Source organism: Temnothorax longispinosus, chromosome 3, assembly GCF_030848805.1.
Source record: "Temnothorax longispinosus isolate EJ_2023e chromosome 3, Tlon_JGU_v1, whole genome shotgun sequence".
Taxonomy (NCBI): domain Eukaryota; kingdom Metazoa; phylum Arthropoda; class Insecta; order Hymenoptera; family Formicidae; genus Temnothorax; species Temnothorax longispinosus.
This window is the reverse complement of record NC_092360.1, coordinates 17,245,750-17,269,193: the sequence shown is the minus strand read 5'-3', so window position 1 is coordinate 17,269,193 and position 23,444 is coordinate 17,245,750. Positions and strand designations below refer to the sequence as shown.

The window sequence follows — 23,444 nt, the reverse complement described above, 5'->3', positions numbered from 1 at the left end:
TTTTATTGGAAATAAGAGGAAGTATATTTAATAATTTATATGAGACAGATGAGAAAAAACGTATAATGATCGCGCGACGAGTGCGGCACGCACATTCTTATCGAGAGTTCTGTAATTCTAAACCGCTGACGGTGGATAAGGGAACGGTAGACAGAAGGAAAGATAATTTTAGATACAGTGATATGCATTTTAATATACATTTATTTCTCATGTAATACATCGTGTATAATATTATCTGCAGCATACGCCAACAGTTCACAATCAATAATTGAATTTTTGTCATAAAATTCACGCAATATTCTAACTGCATTACATTTATCGGTGATACAATTTTGGCGTAAAATGATTACAAATTGTTTAAATTTTTTACTTACGCCATGAACATTTTGGCATAATTGAAAATACACATTCGCGACGCAATGTTCTAGTTCGAACAAGAAGAGTACGGTTGACGGTTTCATGTACAAGCTAGTGGCGCACGATGTCAATTTTGCAATATCCGCATTACGTATTTTAACAAGTTCCAGATCTCGAAACGCGAGCGATGATGGCGCCGGTGACTGCACGAATCGCTGAATATCTGCACGTTTTTCAATGAATGTCACCCACGTTGAATGAGGCAGAATTATCCGATTGCCTCGGTTATCACCAATAAGTATATCCACAGAGGACATAGGTCCCGCGTTGATTCCAACATCCAAAAATTTGTACGCTGTCGATGTCAAGGCAAATCTCCTTCCCAAAATACGAGGCGTGTAGCGGGGTTTATCAAAACTGAAAAAATACAATTATGTTTATAAAAGTTTTTTTTTTGCACAAATATATACGAAAATTAGCGGTACTTACTCATTGTGCTGTTTCTCGCACGTTTCATCCTGAATCGGAACGTAGTAGTTTGCACCGTGAGTGTTCATCGTAACTGGAGGCTGTTTGTACTCGAACTGTATAAAACTCTCGACTGCGCGCGCTAGAATTCTTGTAGAACATTTATACATATAAAAATGCGAATCTTGCAAATAGCGCCAATGTACGGATGCTGCATGGTGACCACCACCACAATCCACATACAATATGTTAAATGTGATATCTTTGTCAAGAACATTCGTGATGAGATCATTTCATCGGGCAATAGCATCAAATATAATTTTTTTCAAAAACACATCGCGACGTGTCTCGCGATGATTTTATCGAACACGTGCAAAACTGCAAATTTTGCAAATAGCGCCGATGTATGACTGCTGCAGTTATACAAATCAAATCACCAAAAGTCAATGGTGCGATATCGTTTTCAAGAACATACGTGTCTCGCGATAATTTCATCGCACACGTGTAAAACTGCAAATCGTACATTTTTTCGGAAGGCGCAAATGTATGGATGCTGAGATCACGGTGAAATTAGATATGATAAAAAAGCAAACGATGCATCATTAGTAGAATATAAATAGACGAATCTGGGGGATACGCTCAGTAATCGAGAATTGGAAGTCGTGAATACAACAAATTGTGTTAGAAAGAGGATCGTGTGATAGCATGGAGCAAGAGTTGTTGGACCAATCCCCTTTTTAAATTCGCGAGGAGACTTTACCGCGTGGGAGCAACGATGCGACGAGTTTATTGAATCGTTGGAAGAACAAAGCCGAATAATAACGGCCACGATTATCAATCGATCTTAAACAGCCATCAATCGGTTTCAAACAGTCGTTAGTCGCTTGTATCGCACGACTCGAAGGTCTGAAAGATTCGGTACGTCAACGTTTCGTGCATGTGGGTGCCGGATACAGTGCGAATGAGACAGGACTCAGATGGCGCGAGATAGATACGGCTTTTGAAAGTCGTATACTGACCGGTGTGGTAATAAATTCCAAACACATCGACCCTCGTCAATTTCTCAAAGATGCGAGAGAAATTGTACTCATTCATGTGCGGAACGTCATGCAACGACATGACAGTGTAAAAATAAACACAATGTTTAATGGTGAATTTGTTGCGGGTGACAAACGCGCGAATAAAAGTATTGCAACGAGAAACTATGAACTCTTTCGTGAGTCCGATCTGCACGAGTGGTACAAGCGACACGTTATCGAGCCTACGCTAGCATCGCTGGAGGAATTACAGGAACGTGATAGCGGATGGGCGTTGTCGCGTATACTTATAATTTGACTGTTAACGTCAACAAGTACAATCCATTGCACGCGGGGTGTTTTGTGGAAATACCGCGAAAAATTAAAACAAAGAGAGCGGTGATAAACGTGCGAACAATGGGCAATGCATGTTTCGCATGGTCAGTGGTGGCTACTCTGCATCCAGCCGAGAGACACGCAGAACGGAAATCGTCGTATCCTCATTACACATCGGTGCTAAATCTTACAGACATTAAGTTTCCAATGACGCTGGATCAAATTAAAAATTTTGAAAATTACAACAACATCTCTATCAACGTCTACAGCATCAAGAAAAAAAACAAGGAACTTGGTATCCTGCCAATACGCCTCACCGATCGAAAGATGGACAGACATGTAAATCTGCTGTACATGCATGACGACAACGTGGGACATTTTGCATGGATTAAGAACCTATCCCGCCTTGTGAGCTCGCAATTGAGCAGGCACCATGGTCGGCAATACTTTTGCGATCGGTGAGTATACATCTTAATAAATAATAAAAATAATTTTTACGTAAAAGATATATAACAATTTTTATTATTTACAGGTGTTTGCACTACTTCCTTTGCACCAGCTCCAGCGAAAAATTGGAAGCCCACACCGTCGACTGTCGGGAGATGAACAACTGCGCGATCAAGTTACCGAGCGATAACGACAAGTGGTTGGCCTTTAAGAATCCCAACAGAAAGGAACGAGTTCCGTTTATCGTATACGCCGACCTGGAATGTACTCTGGAAAAGATGGAAGCGGATCCGGAAACGTCCAGGTACACACATCAACATCATCGCGTATTTAGCATAGGATACTACGTGCATTGCTCGTACGACGAGTCGTTATCAATGTATCGGTTTCGTCGCGATAAGGATTGCGTCGCGTGGTTCGCCAAGGAGCTAAGACGTTTAACTCACGACGTAAAGACCATCTTGTCTACTAATGTACCCATGGCAGATTTCACGCGAGGCGAATGGGAAAAATTTAACAGCGCAACGCACTGTCACGTGTGCGAAAAACCGTTCGAACCAGACGACGTACGAGTACGCGATCATTGTCATCTGACCGGTCGATACAGAGGTCCCGCGCATTTAAATTGTAACTTAAATTACAAAGATTCGCATTGCATTTTCATAGTTTTCCACAATTTATCGGGCTACGACGCGCATTTTATTACCACGGAAATAGCTACAGCGTACGAAGGACTTACTCCTAATCACAAAAGAAAAATACATTTCGTTTATAAAAAAACGTTAAAAGCACCGAAGAGATAAAGATAAGAAAACTTGTATCAAATTGCGATTTATCGATTTATACAAGTTTCTCACCGCTAGTCTCGACAAATTGACATCTTATCTCAGCAAGGATAAACTGCAAATATTACAACGCAAATTTTGTAAATTATCCGCAGAAAATTTTGATTTGCTGACACGAAAAGGCGTATTTCCGTACGAGTACATTGACTGTGTCGAAAAGTTGGAGGACTCGTGTTTACCACCGCGCGACTCGTTTCACAGTTCATTGACAGATGACACCGTATCCGAGAGCGATACGCCGTCAACGTCTGGCAGCGGTTCTTCATTCGAACGCTCGTGACTACAGTGATTTATATCTCAAAACCGATGTCTTACTGTTGGCCAATATCTTTGAAAATTTTCGCGATAGCTGCGTCGCGAGTTATGAACTCGATCCCGCGTATTATTACACTCTACCGGGTTTTACGTGGGATGCTATGTTGAAGCATACACATATTAATTTCGAACTGCTCACCGACATTGACATGGTCATGTTTATAGAACGCGGTATACGCGGCGGTTTAAGTCAATATTCAAACAGATACGCGCTGGCCAACAACATGTACATGCAGTCGTACGATCCATATCGAAACCGTCGTCGTACCTGATGTATTTCGACGTAAACAACCTGTACGGCTGGGCAATGAGTCAACCATTGCCATATGCAGATTTTCAATGGGTCGACGACGTAACGGATTTTAATGTTATGGATGTCGCGTTGGATTCCTCGATAGGCTACATTCTCGAAGTCGACTTGGAATATCCGCAACATCTTCACGACGCGCACACTGACCTACCGTTCTGTCCGACGCGCGATAAACCACCCGGTAAGCGGCAGGACAAGTTCCTCGCAACATTATACGATAAGAAACGTTGTCATACATTATCGCAATCTGCAGCAGTGTACTCGTCACGGTACACGTCTCCGTATATCAAAGATTTACCGCATATTGAAATTCGCGCAATCTCTATGGCTTCGCGATTATATAGACCTCAATACAAAATTTAGAAAATTGGCCAAAAATGATTTCGAGAAAAATTTATACAAATTGATGAACAACGCTGTGTTTGGCAAAACCATGGAGAATGTGCGCAATCATGTTGACGTGCGAGTCGTGACTCATTAGGAGGGTAGATATGGCGCGGAGGCAATGATAGCGAAACCAAATTTTCATATTTGAAGCGTCTTTTCGGAGAATCTAGTAGCAATAGAAATGCGAAAACTCGAGGTGAAGTTCGACCAACCAATCTACGTGGGTACGTGCATCCTCGATATATCCAAGACATGTTTGTATGAATTTCATCACGAGTACATGTTACCGTTGTATTGCAACAGCGTAAAGTCACGTACAGCGATACGGACAGTCTCATTTATCACATCGAGTGCGACGATGTGTATGATACCATGAAGCGCTACATTAATAGATTTGACACTAGCGATTATGCGATCGATCATGCATACGGTATCAAACTCGCCAATAAAAAAGTTCCGGGCTTGATGAAAGACGAAAACAACGGTGCGATAATGACTGAATTTGTCGGGCTTAGAGCAAAGATGTACGCCTTGCGAGTGGACGGTAAGAAAGATACGAAAAGGGCTAAAAGTGTTAAGAGTAACGTCGTGTGTAGCCAGGTGGATAATGTTCGACGATTACACGCGGTGTCTGCGCGATGAAATTGAAATGACGCGACAGCAGACCTGCAGAAGGTCCAAACAACACGAGGTGTACACAGTGCCCGAAACGAAAATAGCTCTAAATCCGTACGACGATAAGCAATATATTATACCTGGTTCTACCGAAACGCTGCCATGGGGACATTATAAAATATCATTGTAAATGAATTATGTGAATTATCAAATCCTAACCACTTAACATAAACCTTGCGACCGCGCGCTTCAGGGGCGAGTTCGGAAACGATCCGACGAGCATGCCCGATGGAGAAGATACCGACTGAGGAGACGAAGGCGACGATCGGTAACGTGCGACGCCCAAACCAGAGTAACCTACAGAAGCAATGGGCCAGAGGACCACCCCGCGTACCTGGCGCACGAAGGCGCGATGTCAGATTTACCGACGGAGTAAGGTTCCCGAAAAGGGCATCGGCTTTGGGAACAAAGACGCCCGACGAATTGGGTGAAACCTGGGACACAGCCCCAGGGGGTTTGTGTCATACCCGGTGAAATCCCCGGAAAATGCATCTTCTCCGGGGAGAAAGGGGTCCGACGGACTCGCAAGGACCGGAGGAACCTCCCCAGAGGGTCGGCGCCAACGTCCGGCAAAATCCCGGCGAAACGCATTTTCGCCAGGAACTCGTCCGTCCGATCGTCTTACCAGAACCTGGGACACCATCCCTGGGGGTCGGCGTCAAGGTCAGACGAGTTCCCCGGGAAACGCATCTTCCCCGGAAACAAACGACGGAATCCGTTACGAGAGGTCCTGGGACACCCGCCTAGGGGGTCGACGTCGTGCTCCGACGACATCCCCGGGAAACGCATCATCTCCAGGAACAGTGGCCCGGAGAGGTAATACCAGCTCCCGAGAAACCTAGCCAGGGGGTCGGCGTCAACGGCCGACGACACAGACGTCACACGGACGTCATCCACAGGAAGAACACCCGAAATCACCATCAGGGGCATCTCCGAGGAGGTGCGCAAGGGTCGGCGCCGTCCGCGTCGAGAAATTTCCGCGAGTGGAAACCTGGTGCAGCGGTGCCAAGGAAGGAAGGTTCTCGCACTGCGTTGCGCGTGGAAAGGACCACGCACTAATTATATGAAAAAAGTGGCCACCGTTAAAATCAACGAAAACTACGGAAAACTGTAGTTTGTGTGATGCCGATGAAAAGTTCAAATCCGCACAACCCTCAAAATATGCTAGTTTTTAAGCTACGAGCTTATAAAGGTAATATTGATGGTATAAAACGTACACATATTATACATAGTATACCCACTCTTAGCGTTACCCAAGATCAACCAGCGTGGAGGTGGTGAGTGTCTGATCTTTTTTTTTGTTCTTGTTTTTATTTTTTTAATATTTTTAATTTTTTTTAATATTTAATATTTTTTGTTTTTTTTTTATCTCATAATGTTTTTCTATTATCTCAAAAACCTTGATTTGTCAAGTGTCAAAATATGCTATAATTGATAGTTTTTTATATCACGAACCTAATAAAGGTAATATTCGTGGTATAAAAAACTATCAATTATAGCATATTTTGACAATTGGCAAATCAAGGAGTTTGAGACAATAGAAAAACACTATAAAATAAAAAAAAACAAAAAATATAAAATAATAAAAAAATATTAAATAATAAATAAAAAATATTAAAAAAATAAAAAATATTAAAAAATTAAAAACAAGAACAAGAGAAAGGAGATCAGACACTCACCACCTCCACGCTGGTTGATCTTGGGTAACGCTAAGAGTGGGTATACTATGTATAATATGTGTACGTTTTATACCACCAATATTACCTTTATAGGCTCGTAGCTTAAAAACTAGTATATTTTTAGGGTTGTGCGGATATAGTGTACATAATATTATTATTATTTTTTTTAAATTGCATATATAATTGTTAGTTGTATAATTGTTAATTAAATTGATATATATTTTGTTAAACTAAATTCTAAAGTTGCATATATAATTGTTAGTTGTATAATTGTTAGTTGAATCGATATTGATTTATTACCCGATTTCTGATGGGGAGACGGTTCTCAGGCCGCGGTTCACAAGGGATAAAATTACACCTAGTGATAAGACCTTCCTCCTCCTCCAAACATAAAGACAAAAGAAGTGGTGAGAAGCTCACGCGGGGGGGTTCTTGCCACTTGAATATAAATAAGAGTGAAAAATTATCGATAGTCAGTTGTTGTTGGGAATTAGTAGTTGTCATTGCTAACAGTCTTTAAAAATTCTGACAGATCTTAACTGCAATTTGAATCTTAAACCAAGATTGTAAGGAAAGTCTCCTTGAATAAAGGTGATTTAAATTCTATTTCTTAAATTAATTTACATTAAAAAACCTTTAATTCCACAACCCTTAACTGTCGCTGCCAAATAGCGTGGCAAATCTTTAGATTAATCGCACAACCTGGTCCAAATCCCGGGTAAATTACTTAAATGTTTTGACCCAAAAACGGACGAACTAACTAACTTTTGACAGAACGTGACATATCACACGAACTACAGTTTTCCGTAGTTTTCGTCGATTTTAACTGTGGCCATTTTTTTCATATAATTAGTGCGTGGTCCTTTCCACGGGAACCTTCTAGAACGGGCGTAAATGGAAGATGCGCAAAAGGGCACGCGAGAGGGTGGTGAAAATCATCGTGTTTTCGCATGATCGCGCCAGATGTGCCGGCCGCGAACAATGGACAATCGGGAAAGTTCGAAGAGTGGGAGCGATCCGGCATAAGTGGGGAGCCCAAGCGAGAGCGACCGCTCGTGGCAGTCTCTCGGGTATAGCCGTGGCGAACACACGTATCACACTCTGTACGATCGGCATACGCGTTATACTTTACAACCGAGAACTCCCGCGTACTATCGCGTAAAATTACTCGTCTTAACTAACAGCGAGGGGCAATTAATTGCCAAATACAATTGAGTGTTAGCAACAATACGCGAGTTGAAATTCGGATACATTGTTAATTAACGGAAGTGCATATCGAGTATATAACAACCACGGGCATTGGGTCACGCGGATACGGAATATTGTGCGGACATTATTAATCATTGTATTTAACCACCGAATGCTCGTTCGTTACATCTGCGCACGAACATTGTATGATAGAGTGATGATCACGGGCGAGTGCGTAATCATAGTTTAACAATCACGGGGCACAGAGTCCTCCGATCGGAATAATTATCTGGAATAAAAGCATCGTAACGACTGAACAAATAAACCGAGATACGCAATTTGAACAATTGTGCAACTTTATTAAAATAAAGCGACATCCACACCGAGGCGAGAAACTCGCGTTGTGAGACACCTTTATGATATTGTGAAACAGCCTGTAATGTTGAAATGATGATCTGGAATTAAAGATTAATTAATTCTGAAACAAATTCTCCTGATTAATTATAAAAAATTATCGATACTTACCTTCTACTTACCTTGTCCTTCGACGATGATCCAACGTTGGCCAGCGGCAATCCGGTATGCGATGTAAAGCGAGGATCCGGGGAAGCAGAGCAGCAACAGCAGCGATCCATCCGAGGCGGGAACCTGAAAGAAAAGAAGCGAATTAGTACATAATTAAAACATAATTATCGGGACTTACCCTTATCTGGTATGCGAGGTAAAGCGAGGATCCAGAGACGGGTAACGGCAACGGCGATCCATTCAGGGCGTCGATCTGCAACAAAACATAAAATAATTATCGTATAATTATTTTATAATTACTTACCTCTATCTGGTATGCAATGTAAAGCGAGGATCCAGGGACGAGAAGCAGCAACGGTGATCCAACATCAGTCTGAAATAAAATTCAAATAATTAGGATATAATTATTTTATCCTTACTTACCTCTATCTGGTATGCGATGTAAAGCGAGGATCCAGGGATGAGAAGCAGCAACGGTGATCCATCAGGGACATCATTCTGAAATAAAGAAATCCTATTAGCGTCTTGCGAATAATCGGGGCGTTGATGTGAACTTACCTTCTCGGTAGTCTAAGGTTAAACCGAGTGGCGACCGTTCGATAAGAATATTATCCGCCGGAATCGGGCTCAACTCGTGCCGTCCGGTCACAACCTCATCTCCCCTTTTGCGCAAAACTTTTTCAACGAGATACACGTCGGGATTAGCAACGCGATGTAACTCGTATTCGTAGAAGCCGCCGGCGATGGGTTTTCCGCAGGAATCTTCCAACAGATACGTCACAGGATTAGTTTTCTGCATTTTGACGATTCTAAACACCTCCGTGGTCCAATTTGGCGTGTATCCTTTGTCGAAGATTGTCTTGAATTTACTCACACGTACCGAGTCGCCCACTTTGAATCGCGCGGGAGCAGCAATCTTTACGTGGCTGTACACCATTGTTAGGAGCTTGTCGCCGATCACGGGGGTAACATCAATGGGTCGCATGCCGATAGTTCAATGCTTTCGCGCGTTGTAATCCGATACGAGACCCGGCAGCGAGTCGATCCATTTGTAATTTCCATTGAACGTAAACATTTTCCACATGTCGTTCTTGAGCGTGCAATTGAATCGTTCGACGACCGATGCCTTCATTACGGAATAGGTCGAATAGTGATTGATATTATGATTCTTTAAGAGTTTTTGCACGTTGGCGTTGTAAAATTCTTTCCCCTTGTCAGTCTGCAGATTGTTCGGAGATCTTCCGCCGTCTCGAATTATTTTTGCAATCGCCGTAGTAACCTCGGGTCCGCTCTTGGCCTTGAGCGGTACGGCCCATGCATGCTTGCTCAACACGTCGATAACGGTGAGTATGTAGTGGTAGCCTCTGTTGAATCGCGTGTATGGACGCATCTCGACCACATCCGCCTGCCACAGGTCATCGTATCCGCGCACTATGACGCGTCTTCGCGAAAAATTTCTTCTCGCAGGAGCGTGTAATTTTTCCACCAGCCACCGTTTCTCAGCTGATTGCTTCTTACTAGCCATGACGATGGCGCGCATCTGACGCAGAGATCAGATGCGCGTTCTTATCTATTCGCGATGATTTGCAATTACATTTTGAATCATCTTTTGAAGTTCGTTTAGGGTAATTTGCACGTTATTCTGGAATGCGGCCATTTTTCTCTCGATTTCATCCTGCCGATCTTTCAAAATTTGCACGCTCTGCTGCACGTAACGTTTATTGGCGGCAACGCCATCATCTACAGGCGGCGCTATCCGTCGAATCTTGCGCGATTTCGCGTCAAAGTCGGTGGCGACCATGCAAAGAGCGTTATCGCGCACGTAATTTCTGATTAATCCGCTCCATTAATAGTACGGTTCCGCACCGCCCCTTCCGAGCGATATACCAAACTTGTTGATCGGCATTTCAATTGAACGTTGATTGAACGGATCACTGTCGCGCCATTTAATTTATAATAAGTCCAGCCTCGCGAAGTTCCTCGATAATCGACAGGATCTCGTTATCGTGACCGGTGTGACCCGCTAGGCGCGAAGCTTCGAGCAATTGGAGACGATCTACGAGCTCGTTGGGATCATCCCAATGAACATAGTCGATCTTGTTGTCGTTTAATGTTATGCACGCGGTATACCTTTTCCAGCTTTTTTACACGAAATCGACGATGCAATTATATGGTCGATGTTGTTGCCGTTTAATGTCATGGCACGCGGTATACCTTTTCCAGCTTTTTTACCCGAAATCAACGGTGCAATTATATGTATGTACTTGTATCCCCTGTTGCCCTTTATTTGAGAGTGAGCATCATAATTGAGTTTATGAGCATTCGTCATTAACAGAATGTTCTTGTACGCTTGCATATCGTCCTCCGTGTAGATATCGACATTGGGATATTTCTTAAAGATCAACTCGTAAAGACCGCGTGTGCCATTGTATCGTATGCCGTCGATAATTATCTTGTCCGCGTGGTTCACGTCAAAACGTTTATTACCGAGCATCATTTCATCGTTGCTGAAATAAACACCGTACTTGGTGTTTATACCGCTTTTTTCATCGCCGTTCAGAACTGCCCCGACGTACTTTTGGCTCAATGGACCCAATTCATCTCGCAACGTTTCTTGACCCTCAGGTGTTTGCAACTTCTGTCGAACGGACTTAACGAGTGGGTCATTCGTGGTTTCGAAAACATCTTCGTTTGCGAGTGATTTGAGTATTGCGGGTTGTACGGAAGGTGCAGAGGTTATCAGTGGTTCATTCAATGGACCTTTCGATCGTTTCGCTTTACGCGGTTGTAAAATTTTGGTTATTTCGCTCAAATTAGATAGCACATTTGTCGATTGTTTTAACGTAACCGGAGTTGAAACCATTACAGAGTCGTTAAACAAGGCGTTTGGTCGTTGTCGTTTGAGCTTCGGCTCTTTGTCTTTCCACGCCGTTTCATTTTCTATCTTTGACACATCAGATTCTTTGCCAACGGTGTTTTCGGCAATCTGCCTTAGAGGCTCGATGATGGGTTTAAAGTGTCTTTCCAACGCAATATTTTCCTCCATTTTACCAGTTTTCAAGGCGTGATACTTTTTGCGAATCGAATTGCTCGTTTTCGCAATTTGATTTGCTATCCTCTCGCGCTCTTTAATCTCCTCGCTGCTGTCCATGTTGCGATAATGTTGTTCAATCGACGCGTCGACAAAAACTAACCACGTTTCGGTATCGCAAAGTCGTTAAATCTTTTTCTGTATCGACCATTCGAAATCGCGCTGTCCTTGTCTATCACCACGAATCCGTACTTTTGTTGCCAACACGTATGACACAATTTACTGAAATCATAGGACATCATGAAATCGTAAGACATATCTGTGTTTACGTGATCGTTGTATATGTGTTTCAGATTGGTACCATCCTGTTGTGGCAGCCGGCGTCAGCTACCAGGAAGTCGCTAAAAGTACTGGAGACATTGTACGACGCGACAGGTTAAAAAGATCGATGCAATCTGTCAAATTGCAATTACTCCGATTTGTTTGACAGGACTTCGTGTCTCCTAGCAACCGGGTTTTGCAAAAAGTCGCCCATAGATGGATGTCGCAACTTGTATTTTAAATTCTGTCGTGAGGAAATATAAAGGCGTGCGGTTTTGAGGAAATTCGGCGATTTGGCGAATTGTCCTGGCGATACATATACAGGTCAAAACGCCTCGTCTTTTGGATAACAAGAATCCTCCTCGTTCCTACGAGGAAGGAATCACCAAGAGGCGCAAGACTCGCCTTCTTCCTCTTGATCAGATTTTTGCGGTCAAGAGGAAGGAGGTTGCGCCCGTCGCAGCCCCAGGCGCTAGTCGCCCAGTGGAAGGCGCTAGGCCGCTTCCTCCAGGCGCTAGTCGCTCAGCTTCCGGCGCAGGACGCCTGGCTCACGGCTCCAAGCCGTCGTCTGCCGGCGCGAGGCGCCCTGCTCCCGGCGCCAGTCGCCCAGTCTCTGTCGCTCCGCCGACTCCTAGCGCTAGTTGCTCTGCGACTTCCTGCGCTAGTCGCTCGTCCCCCGGCTTAACGCCGACTTCCGGCGCCGGTCGCCCCACCGGCCATTCGCCAATCCTCGGCGCAAGTCGCCCAATCCCGGTGGAATCAACGCCGAAGAGGAAACGGCCATTTGAAATCGGGACGTCGACACCAGATTCAGGAGGGTCTACGCCAAAGAATCCGTGGGTTTTTCCACCCCTGATCTCTCCGCCTCCGTTATCACCCATCATGAGGACTACTGAAGGGACGCAGACATTACAGCAGGAGAATCCAGATTCCTCGACGCAGAAGGAACATCGAGAAAAACAGGATTCGTCAACGCAGACGGAATCATCTGGATCCATTCTAGCAGAGAAAAGGGAATCAGCGACGCAGACCAAACAGCGTCGAGGACGAGGACAAAGACGAGGATGACGCGGAAAATAATTTTGTGAAGCAAGAAATATTTTGCAAAAATGTTGTAATGTTCAAAAATAATATAATTAAATATGTTTAAATAAAAATGTTAAAATAAATAACAACAAAAAAAGCAACAACAAAAATCTTAGCGATTATTTAATCGGACGACGTTACGTCCAAACTGTTTAAACATAATCAATAAATTCGCGTTGTCGCGTATAAGATGGTATCTTCGCATACGTCTGCCAAAGATAAAAAGAGTCAACGTCCGCGTGCCGGCCCATTGCAAAGTATTCTCTTATCGTATTCTGCATGTCGCACGCCACGTCATCAAAGATAAAAATAGAATTCGGGAGCGCCTCGCTTGGCGGAATGACTGTTATTCGAGAACGTAAAGTAGCCAATCTCTTCTATCGGTGTTAGTATATTCTCCAAATATTGATATTTCGGTTGTTGCAACGATTTCGAGTACACATACACGTTCTCGAAACGTACACCGTGCGGACTTTTCAGCAAGCTTATCAAGACGTTTATCTTGCCGCAATTCGACGGACCGCAGATGATACCGCGTATAGAAATCTGTAGCATGCCTCCATGTTTGCGTACTTCTTTCGTTAACTGCATCCTATCGTCAAAGTTTGTCACTTTGATCGTCCGCGATTGTCGTACGAACCGCATTTTACCTCCCCTCCACAACGAATGAAAAACAATATCGAAAAAGCTGGCCTATTTATAGAGTCGCGTAGAGCTGAGATGCTTAGTCGTTAAAATGTTTTTGCTCGTGTCGGATAACAGCGATATTTACGATTTAACCGCCGAGCAGTTAAAGTATATACCAAAGGTCATTCTACTACGACAGTTTTATAATTACATAGATTACTTGTGGGATAAGCTTCCCGAACATATCAAGGCAGATTTGGAGGTTCAGCAATATCGGCGCTGTTTAATACATTATAATTTGCCGTGTTAGCAAACGCACATCGACGGTCCGCCGCCGTTGATAAAAAACTGCGGCGAATGCCGCCGAAGATAGGTCGAGGTCTGTTGAATCGCGCGATAAACGCGCTTCCGATCGAATTACATATCCCCGGCTATCAATTTTGCGGTCCGGGAACTCGTTTAGAAACACGATTGGCATGGGGTGATCAGGGTATTAATCTATTGGACGCAGCGTGTCGCGAGCACGACATACCCTACTCGCGTAGCAACGATCTCGCAGAACGACACGTGGCAGACAATATACTCGCCGCGAAAGCGCGAAAACGTGTCACCGCGAACGATTCGACTCTCGGAGAGAGAGCTGCAGCTACAGCCGTCTGGGCGGCCATGAAGGCTAAAACGAAACTCGGTATGGGTTTGGAAACGAAGAAAAAGAAGAAGACCAAGCGAATACTTCCGGTAGCAAAACGCGGCGGTATCCTACCGATCCTGCCGTTATTAGGAGTTCTCGGCTTGTTGGTCAGCGGAGCGGCGGGAGTCGCAAAGGCCGTGAATGATAACAAAGCCGCGCGACGTCAGCTGGAAGAGATGCAACGTCACAATCGCGCCACGGAAGATCACGGACTTTATCTCGCTCCGTATAAACGCGGACGGGGAGTCTCGAGAAAAAAAAACGTCGAAGAGACGCTAAAAATCCCCAAGGGTGTAACTACCAATGTACAACTGCAACAATTGGCAAAACGTATGCGCATTCCATATTTTAGAGGTTTTTCATGCGCGACTCGCTACCGATCGGCGGTATACGTCGAAACAAGAGTGGTATTGTGAATTTGGATAATACTGAGGGACCGGGTACTCACTGGGTGGCGTACGCGAAGAGGGGAGATCGTGTCATATATTTCGACAGTTTTGGCAATCTTCGACCACCGAGAGAATTGGCGCAGTATCTAAAGAACAATGTAATAGAGTACAATCGCACGCCTTATCAGCGATACAATCAGAGCAATTGCGGACAACTGTGTCTGCGTTTTCTACAGTCGGTTGACAATCAATTTAAAGACCGGCGTTACGCTGTTTAATTTCAGTATTCATTCAAACATGTCACTGACATTTACGCTCACCGGCAAGAGCAACATCCTCGCGGTAAGCTACTTTCCCGCCGATTTGAGCGACGGCGATTACGAGTTCGGTCTGACAGATTTTGAAACCTATCACACGATACCGAATGTAAATTCGTCGAATAATAAATTCTACTATGACGACGACGACAAGAAAATTACCATTCCCGAAGAATCGTACGAACTGTGTGATATAGACATGTATCTGAAACGTGCTCTTTTATGGGACCAATCCAATAATGTCTCGACAAACGAAGATGAACCGCACCCATTGATTATTATTCGTGCTAATAACAATACGATGAAGAGTGAGATCAAGTGCGCTTATCGAATAAATTTCACAAAACCGAACAACATTGGATCGCTGCTGGGATTTTCAGCGAATCGCCTGCTGGAGTCGCGACAATGGCACGAATTGGATGTTCCGCTAAATACCATCAACGTAAACATCATTCGCATAGAGTGTAACGTGACAGCGGGTGCGTACAGCAACGACAAGTATGTGCACACGATACACGAGTTTTCACCGAGCGTGCCTCCAGGATATAAGATATCGGAAACGCCGGCACAGATCATTTACCTTCCGATCATCGTACGGAGCATTTCGGACTTGACGCTTTGCGTCGTGGATCAGGACGGTCGATTGATTGATTTTTGCAGAGAAGAGATCACCGTTAGACTGCATGTACGAAGACAACAGCGATAACGTGAGATGCTCGTACTGAACGAAGCTGAGCAGATGCAACAGACAAGAAACAAAATTAGAGAGACAATCCGATCTCCAAAGAAGAAATTCACTGCGTCGAACGTTGAATTTTTGAAATCATTGGGTTTCGTCGTACGAAATGGCTAATATCTTAAACATTGGAGGTGTACCGATCTTTGACGACAACGTCGTCAAGATTGAAACACACACGTACAATCCGTACGCCAACACAACGTTTGGACATAACGATGAAATAAGAATACCCATTGTTATGTATGAGCACATGCGCGCGATCGGCCAATCAAGAACGAGTATAGCGCGAGAGATTGTTCTCAGTTAGTTTTTAAGTCGCCGGTTCGCGTATGTACTCTGTCTGGCGGTTACGAGCTCTGTATCTTCTGATATTGTAATAAAAGTACGTTATCCTATACGAGCAATCCATTCTGTCTCTATGTTAGACACACACGACAGTAACCCTACCGACGAAACGTTAATCGCAAGACGTAAAACCCATACAACAGCAGGATTTATACACATTGCCGTGCGAGAGCTTTCTCTACGTTGAAGGAAGATTGACGATAAAGAGAAAAAATGACGAGTCTGTGGCAACGCTTGCGAATAATTGCGTGGCGTTCATGTTTGATGAAATTCGATATGAGCTCAATGGCGTGGAGATTGATCGCAACAGAAACGTTGGCATAACCAGTACCAGCAAGAACTATGTATCGTTTACAAATGACAAAGCAAAAATTATGCAAAATGCTAGATGGGATATTTTATCCCCGGAGGGATATTTCAACTCTTGCGAACCGCTCAACACATTGTTGGGCTTTTGCGAGGATTACAAACGCGTGGTTGTTAACGCTCGTCACGAATTAATTTTGATACAAGCACGCAGCGATAACAATTGCATTGTAGGAAATCCGGCGACGGAGCCGAAAATTGAATTGTTTAAAATACAGTGGCGAATGCCTCACGTCACATTAAACGAGATCAATAAGCTATCCATGCTACGGGCCTTGGAAAGCGGGCAAAATCTTAGTGTTAGTTTCCGTTCATGGGGTCTGTACGAGTACCCCATGTTGCAGAACACGACCAAGCATTCGTGGGCCGTCAAAACGGCGACTCAGCTGGAGAAGCCGCGGTACGTTATCTTTGCGCTGCAGACCGGGCGCAAGAATATCATGTCGCAAGATGTTAGCGTATTCGATGACTGTAACTTGACCAACGTGAAACTTTATCTAAACTCTGAATTTTATCCGTACGATGACGTAAATCTGGATTTTGGCAAAAATCGATACGCCGTCTTTTTCGATATGTATGCGCGTTTTCGTAAAGCTTATTACGGATGCGACTACTTCGATACGCTTTACACCGTGGTTACATTCCTGACAAAAGAACCTTTTGTTGCCATTGATTGCTCGCGACAAAACGAATCTGTCAAGAGCGCCACCGTGGATGTGCGAATAGAATTTGACTGTAAAGAAAATGTACCGGCAAATACTACCGCCTATTGTCTCATCTTGCATGATCGCGTAATTGAATACTGTCCGTTGTCGAACGTAGTGCGCAAAATCATGTAAATTGCAATATCAGCAGATATTGCAACATAAGCAGAGTAAAGCCGTTTATTTAAACAGACGAATTCCCCGGGGGTTGAAGCCCCCGGGGTACAGTAATAAAAATACAGAAGATACGGCTTACGGCCGCACGCCGAATTTATTTAATAATATGGGCGGGGGACAAGAGGCTCCCCCCCCCCGCCAGTGGGCCATCGCAAGGCGGATTGGGGGACTGCCCAATCGCGATCGGTATACAAATATAAAAATATCACGGCAAATGGCTCCTGGGCCTATCACAGATGGATGTATGTCAAAGGTTAAAATTGACCCAGGGGCCCGCGTGCGGCATATCTTTAAGATAAAATTGGTCTTGTCACGCGGCACATTCACACTTGCATAAGATACAATAGAGTTTTCGCGGCATTCACACTCGGAACATGTAGGCCTACACGAATAAATAATAAGAATATAAATAACAAAGAAAAAATAAGACGCATATTGTGGGCAGGACATCGAATATATACAATAAAAATAAATTACGCGGCATTCACACTCGAAGACACATAAATATCACAAAGGACTAGAAAAAGAAGAGAAAAACTTAGAGCCGCTTCTACTCGTTGGTGGGCTAACGCCGGCGAATCGCGTGGGGCGGCGTGGCAAGCACCCCATCAGCGGAGGGACGAAAAAGAGCAGCGTACTGGCGCACGCTAGACACATGCTCCACGTAGATGTCCCTAGACCAGCGAATGGTATCCGAGACAATGAAGCGGCGCATCATGGTCGCATACGCGCCGCCAACGCGGAGCGTTCTCAGCATCTCCTCATTGGCCGGATCCCAGGAGCCGAGGGTGCCGACGACGAAGGCCGTCACGACCACACGGGGATTCGTAAGTCGTCTACAGACGATTCCGAGTCTCGACATCGAACTCACGAAACTCATGTTCGACCGTTAGACGCCGTGCCGTCGTAAGCTGTGAGATCCCGACGACGGGCAGAGGCGCCGTACGGCAAACCGGGCTCGTGCGACGACCGGCCCGCGAGGGGACCGGCCGCCTAGTAAGTGTGTCACATTGTTTTGAGCCTTTCGACTTACGAGACTCCTAGAGATATTATTGCCACCTTTGACTGGAGAGGATACGGCCTTATAGGCGTTCAGGCATAATCACACGGATGGTAGCTTCGCACCACCGGCCGCTCGACCGAGTGCGTGAACCAAATGTCCGAACCTGCGGTTCCTCTCGTACTAAGCAGGATTACTATCGCAATGACTGGTCATCAGTAGGGTAAAACTAACCTGTCTCACCACGGTACCCCTTGCGTTGGAGCGCCTCAGCAAGGGGAGAATACTTGGCAAGTTTTCTCTCCCTTGCGTCCTTGAACCACTGCCAACGGTTTTTAAAGGGCACCGTCACGTCGCATATGACGACACTCTTGGAGGGCTCGTGCCTGATCACAAGATCAGGTCGTAGCCCCTCAAGTTTTCCAGAGGCGGTGCAGGACGGCGTTGTGCCCCGTCTGTATGACGGCAGAATGAACGCCGCAATGATTAATTACGTGGGGAAGGGTTTCGACTGCCCCCCCGCAACGCCGACACCTCTTGTCCGGCTCCCCCCAACGGCATGCACCGTTGAGCGGGAGCACGTCCAGCTTGGCGCGGTGTATAAAACGCCAGTCGGCGAAGCGAGTGAAGCTGCCATTACGGACGAAGTGATTGCTCGCCCTCGCCCGCAGCGACACCTCGAAGACCTTCCCCTGATCGGACTTGATTAACAGCCAGTCTGTATAATATTCTATCACAGCTGAGCGCCAGCGATGTACCACTTGGGAGCGAACCCCTGGTGGCATTTTCACCGTCGCACCCCGGCATACCACTATTATCTCCTCGGTAGCCGCACACCATTCCCACCGGTGCGACAATCTCTCGGACTGTCTCCGCGCGGCATTCCAAGCCCTCGACCACAGCAAGCGCTCCCCGCCCTCTCGCATCCGACCCTCGAGCGAACCCGAGAGGAAAGATGCGAGCTCCTCGTTACTGGGAGGATAACCGGATACGCCTAACTACAACCCCACGCAGCGACGCCTACGCGAGCCCCCTGACCGTCCCATCGCTAACCGTAAGCATACGGAAAGCGTGCGCGACGGACAGGACGTCCGCGAGGTCGGCGAGCGGAAGCAGTCCGCAACCCCCTCCCCCCCGGCTGAAAGGTAAAACTGGTTCCGCGCTTGCACGCTGCGGGAGATTGAGCCAGGCCTTAGCGGCCCTCCGGACCATTTTGTCCACAGCTACAAGGGGACGCTTCTCAACTGCGGCCCCCCGAAGCAAGAAGTCCATCCGCGGCAACAGGTGTGTTGCAACAACTTCGACTCTCTGCCACGGGGTGAGCAGGGATCGATCTACCGCCCCGAGACCCCCGATAAGACCATCAATGGTTTAGAATGGTGTAGCGTCGACCGAGAATCCCGTAGGCACACCCAGATGTCGGTAAGACTCGCCCTCTGCCAAATGATGGACAGGCTGTCCCTGGATTTCAAACGTTGTGGGCAGAACCCTGCTGCCCGCCCCCGCACCGATGTGCAGGGTGGCACATTTAGCAGGGTTGAACCGCAAACCCACCGACAGCGCTGCGTCCTCTACGGCGGCAAGAAGCCTCCGCATTCCCTCGGGTGTATCGACAACGAGTGCAATGTCGTCCGCGTACGCCAAGCTATTGAAGCGTGAGCCCAATAGTTCCAACCCCGCATCGATAGCAGCAACTGCACGCAGTACTGCGTCGATCCCGAAGTCGAAACCAATCGGGCTCCACGGACAACCTTGCCGAACCCCCGAGCGAACAGGGATAGGCGCGGTGAGCCCGTCGACCGCTTGCACTCGCGTGGAGCAACCATTATACATAAACTTCCATATGTTGATGATGCCCCCCCCGGCACCCCGGCGCCAACGAAAGCGCGGCAAATCGTCGAATAGGGGATCGAACCAAACGCATTGGCGAGATCCAACCATGCAACGACCACCTGCCGCCGAGTACTCCGGCAGTGCGTCAGGATCTCCTAAAGGACGAAGTTGTGCTCATAGCACCCCTCGTCCCGCAAGAAACCCTTCTGCGCCGGACTAAATTTTTTATACTTGATCGCCCAATCGGTCATACGATCAGCGATAAGCGCCGCAAAAGCTTGGGGGTCGTGTCACCCAACGCGAGAAGGCGCCAATTATTAAGATTATCCCGGTCGCCTTTTTTGTAGACCAATACGGTCTTGGAGGTCTTTCAAGATGCGGGAACTGCCTCGAGCCTGAGGCACGCATTGTAACATGCGGTGAGGAGCCGCATACCAGGATCCGCTGCACGCAAGTTACGGTATGTGATACCATCAGGACCCGGCGCAGAGTTCGTCATACGCCGGACCCGACGATCCACCTTTTGCTGCGTGAAAGAATCCATGAGATATGCAGCATCCGCGGCCTGACTCAAGGGGACAGGCTGCTCCACCTCCGCATCAGGGTTGGGCAGATCCTCCCCTCCGCAGTATAGTCTTTCGAAATACTGCTGAACCCGCTCCTTCGGCACTTGTCAGAAGTCAGCGGGTCCTTGCAGAACCTCTCGGACCGCTTTGCGTCGGTTCGCCCTGTACAGAGCCTGAATGCGGGTCGCTTCGCGCACCCAGTCGCCACGCCTTTCTCCCAACTGCGAAGGAGGACCGGCCGGTGCCAGTCCTTTATTATCATTGACGCCGTCTCGCCCCGGGCGATCCTCCTCGCCCCGTCGGGCCCGCGCCTCACGCGACCGATGTGAGCGATCGCGAGCGCCGGGCGCACCGCCGCGCGCCACACCCGATGCCTCGCCCGAAGAATGCCGCGACCGAAGCCGCGAACTCCTCCAGGTCCGCAATCGAGGCAACGGCTTCAGCCCGCCCGGCCAGCTCGTCGCGAGCAGCCATGCGTGCCTCCTTGTACCGCTTTGCAGCGGCCGCAGAGGCCGGTCGGCCACCGGACGGCTGGACAGGCGAAACCTCTACACGCTGCGGACGTCGGCCGTGCCCCCCGCCCCCGCGTTGGCTGTTGTTGGCCCTCGGCGGTGTCCTGTCGCCCACGCCGGAGCTGCCGGTTACGCATGCCCGCGGCCGACGACCCATCACGCCCCGGACACTTACGGGAACACTCGGATGTCCAGACATAGCTCGATCCTCAGCACGCTGACCCGCTGCTCCCACGGATTCGTCTCTCCGCCTCATAGGGTCCGCCACGCTCATATCTGGAAAATTATTATTGTTAACATCGCATAATAGGTCAAAATTATTAATAGAAAAATGATTCGCCGGCGTTATTGGAGGCGGGCTGCCGCCCCCGGAAGAACCACCGCTCGGCCGTCGCCTCGCTCTTCTCCCCGGGCGCACCATTTTCCACGGCGCACCAGTCCCCTTCCTCTTCAAGTGATGGCGCCGCGCTCTCCTCCTGCCGCTGCTCCTCCTCTCTGGGTGGTGATGGGGTAGCCTGAGGCCACGTCCGTATCTCCTCGCACGGTGACGCCACCCTCTGTATCGTCAGGAGGGGGGAGAACGGGGCGGTGTGCTCCGTCCCTCCGCGGCGACCCCCGTCGACATGACGGGGGGACTCGCACATGGTGGTCGTCACCGTGCATGTTGTCAGGGTGGCTGGCAGTGATGTCGCGTGCGTGATTGGTGGTATGAAAATCACGCTGGGGACCCTCACCGGGCTGTCGCTGATGTAGATTGGTGATCCGGGAGTCCCTCTGAGGGGCGGGGTACTTCGTTGTAGGGGGGAAGAGTGTTTTCACCTCCCCCCTCTCCGCGACACCCCTGGCCTCTGATGGACTGGCCAGGGTCGCCCGCCCTGCGCTCTTCACGATCGGCACGCTGGGCGCCCGAGATTCCGTTATTGCAGCGGGCCAGGCTGTGATTGGCCCGGGCCCCTCGGGCGTCTTTTTCCTTCGCTGGGTGTCCCCCTCCCCCGCCGCCGTACGCGGATGGTGGAGTTACGGCGGCGAGTAATGTCCGGGGGGACACGCGTGCCGTCTGGGGGCGCGCATCTTCTCGAGAGGCACGCTTGCCAACCTCCGACTCTTGGTGCCCGTTGTCGTGGACCTCGCCGTCGTGGTGGTGGGTGGCGAGATCTCGGAGGTCGGCCTCCTCCTCGTTGTTTCCCCAGAAGATGTGTTTCTGGAAAATATAATGCGTGCCTCTCTTACTATTGGCGGGTCACTGCCATTGGTCGAGCCACCCGTGCGTTGCGGACGCGCCTTAAGGCTGGTAACCGCGGCTGCTCGCGGCGCGGCGTTCCCGCTACCGCGGCTGGTGACATGGGCTGCGGCCGTCTTCCTCCGTGTACCATGTGCCGCCGCAGCTGTCACCGGCGACAAAGGTGGCCGCGCCGCCGGGGGTGCTGCGGCGGTGACGGCCGCATACGTGGGGGATTCACTTGCTCCTGCCGATGATGTTGTTGCAGGTGGTAGTGTACATGGTGCTGGTGGTGGTGCTGCTGCCGCTGGTGATGGTGCGGCAGCCGTGGAGGTTGCTCCCGGGTGGTCGCAAATCGCACGTGTGGCGTCGCGGCGGCACTCCGGAGGACGACTGCGACGGAGATGGAGTCGCCGCGCTCGACGACGATGCCCGCCCCCGCGTTCGCGACGATGTTATCGGCCCACCATTATCGCCCGGAGTGCCGTTCGGCATGCGACCCGACTCCTGGGGAACACCGTGCTTCTTCTCAAAATGAGATTTTACGTTCCTTAAAGGCACAGTTGTTCTCCCGATATAACCATAAATTGAGCATTTATATGTTATGGTGTCCCCCGGGTGCATTTTCTTAATATGTTTAGAGAGATGAGCCGGGTCGCTGAACTCGCCCCGCGATTTTGTGTTCTCGCCCATCCAACACCGGGGACAGCGCACTTTCTCCGATATTGGATAGTCGAGAACGATGACATGCGGCTCTTCACCGCGCGCCTCTGCCATGTTAAATATTATGGATGAAATAGGCAGAAAGGGGTATAAATAAATAAATAATTAAAATAAGTTATGCACGGCGCCCCCGGAGACGCCCGGAGAGCGCGGATGCAACGGGCCGCGCGCAATGTATAACCTAACTCTGTTACAAGCACCACATGGCACGTGCTCCGAAATCAGGAGACACACCGCGAAAGACACCCTT

General features: G+C 47.8%; 2 protein-coding genes and 1 pseudogene across 2 annotated transcripts; 1 reads left to right on the top strand and 2 right to left on the bottom strand.

Moving 5' to 3' along the window:
* Window positions 1–200: 200 nt before the first annotated feature.
* Window positions 201–914, bottom strand: LOC139810079 (uncharacterized). Its single transcript, XM_071773408.1, has 2 exons — window positions 847–914; window positions 201–774 (listed from the first exon to the last, which is right to left on the bottom strand). Exons 1-2 carry the CDS (start codon window positions 912–914, stop codon window positions 201–203), a joined length of 642 nt encoding a protein of 213 aa, XP_071629509.1.
* Window positions 915–1,231: 317 nt separating this feature from the next.
* On the top strand, window positions 1,232–2,639 carry LOC139810078 (uncharacterized; annotated as a pseudogene).
* A 7,855-nt stretch (window positions 2,640–10,494) lies between these two features.
* Window positions 10,495–11,699, bottom strand: LOC139810010 (uncharacterized). Its single transcript, XM_071773350.1, has 2 exons — window positions 10,744–11,699; window positions 10,495–10,660 (listed from the first exon to the last, which is right to left on the bottom strand). The coding sequence occupies exons 1-2, from the start codon at window positions 11,697–11,699 to the stop codon at window positions 10,495–10,497; spliced, it is 1,122 nt and encodes a 373-aa protein (XP_071629451.1).
* Between the last annotated feature and the right edge of the window lie 11,745 nt (window positions 11,700–23,444).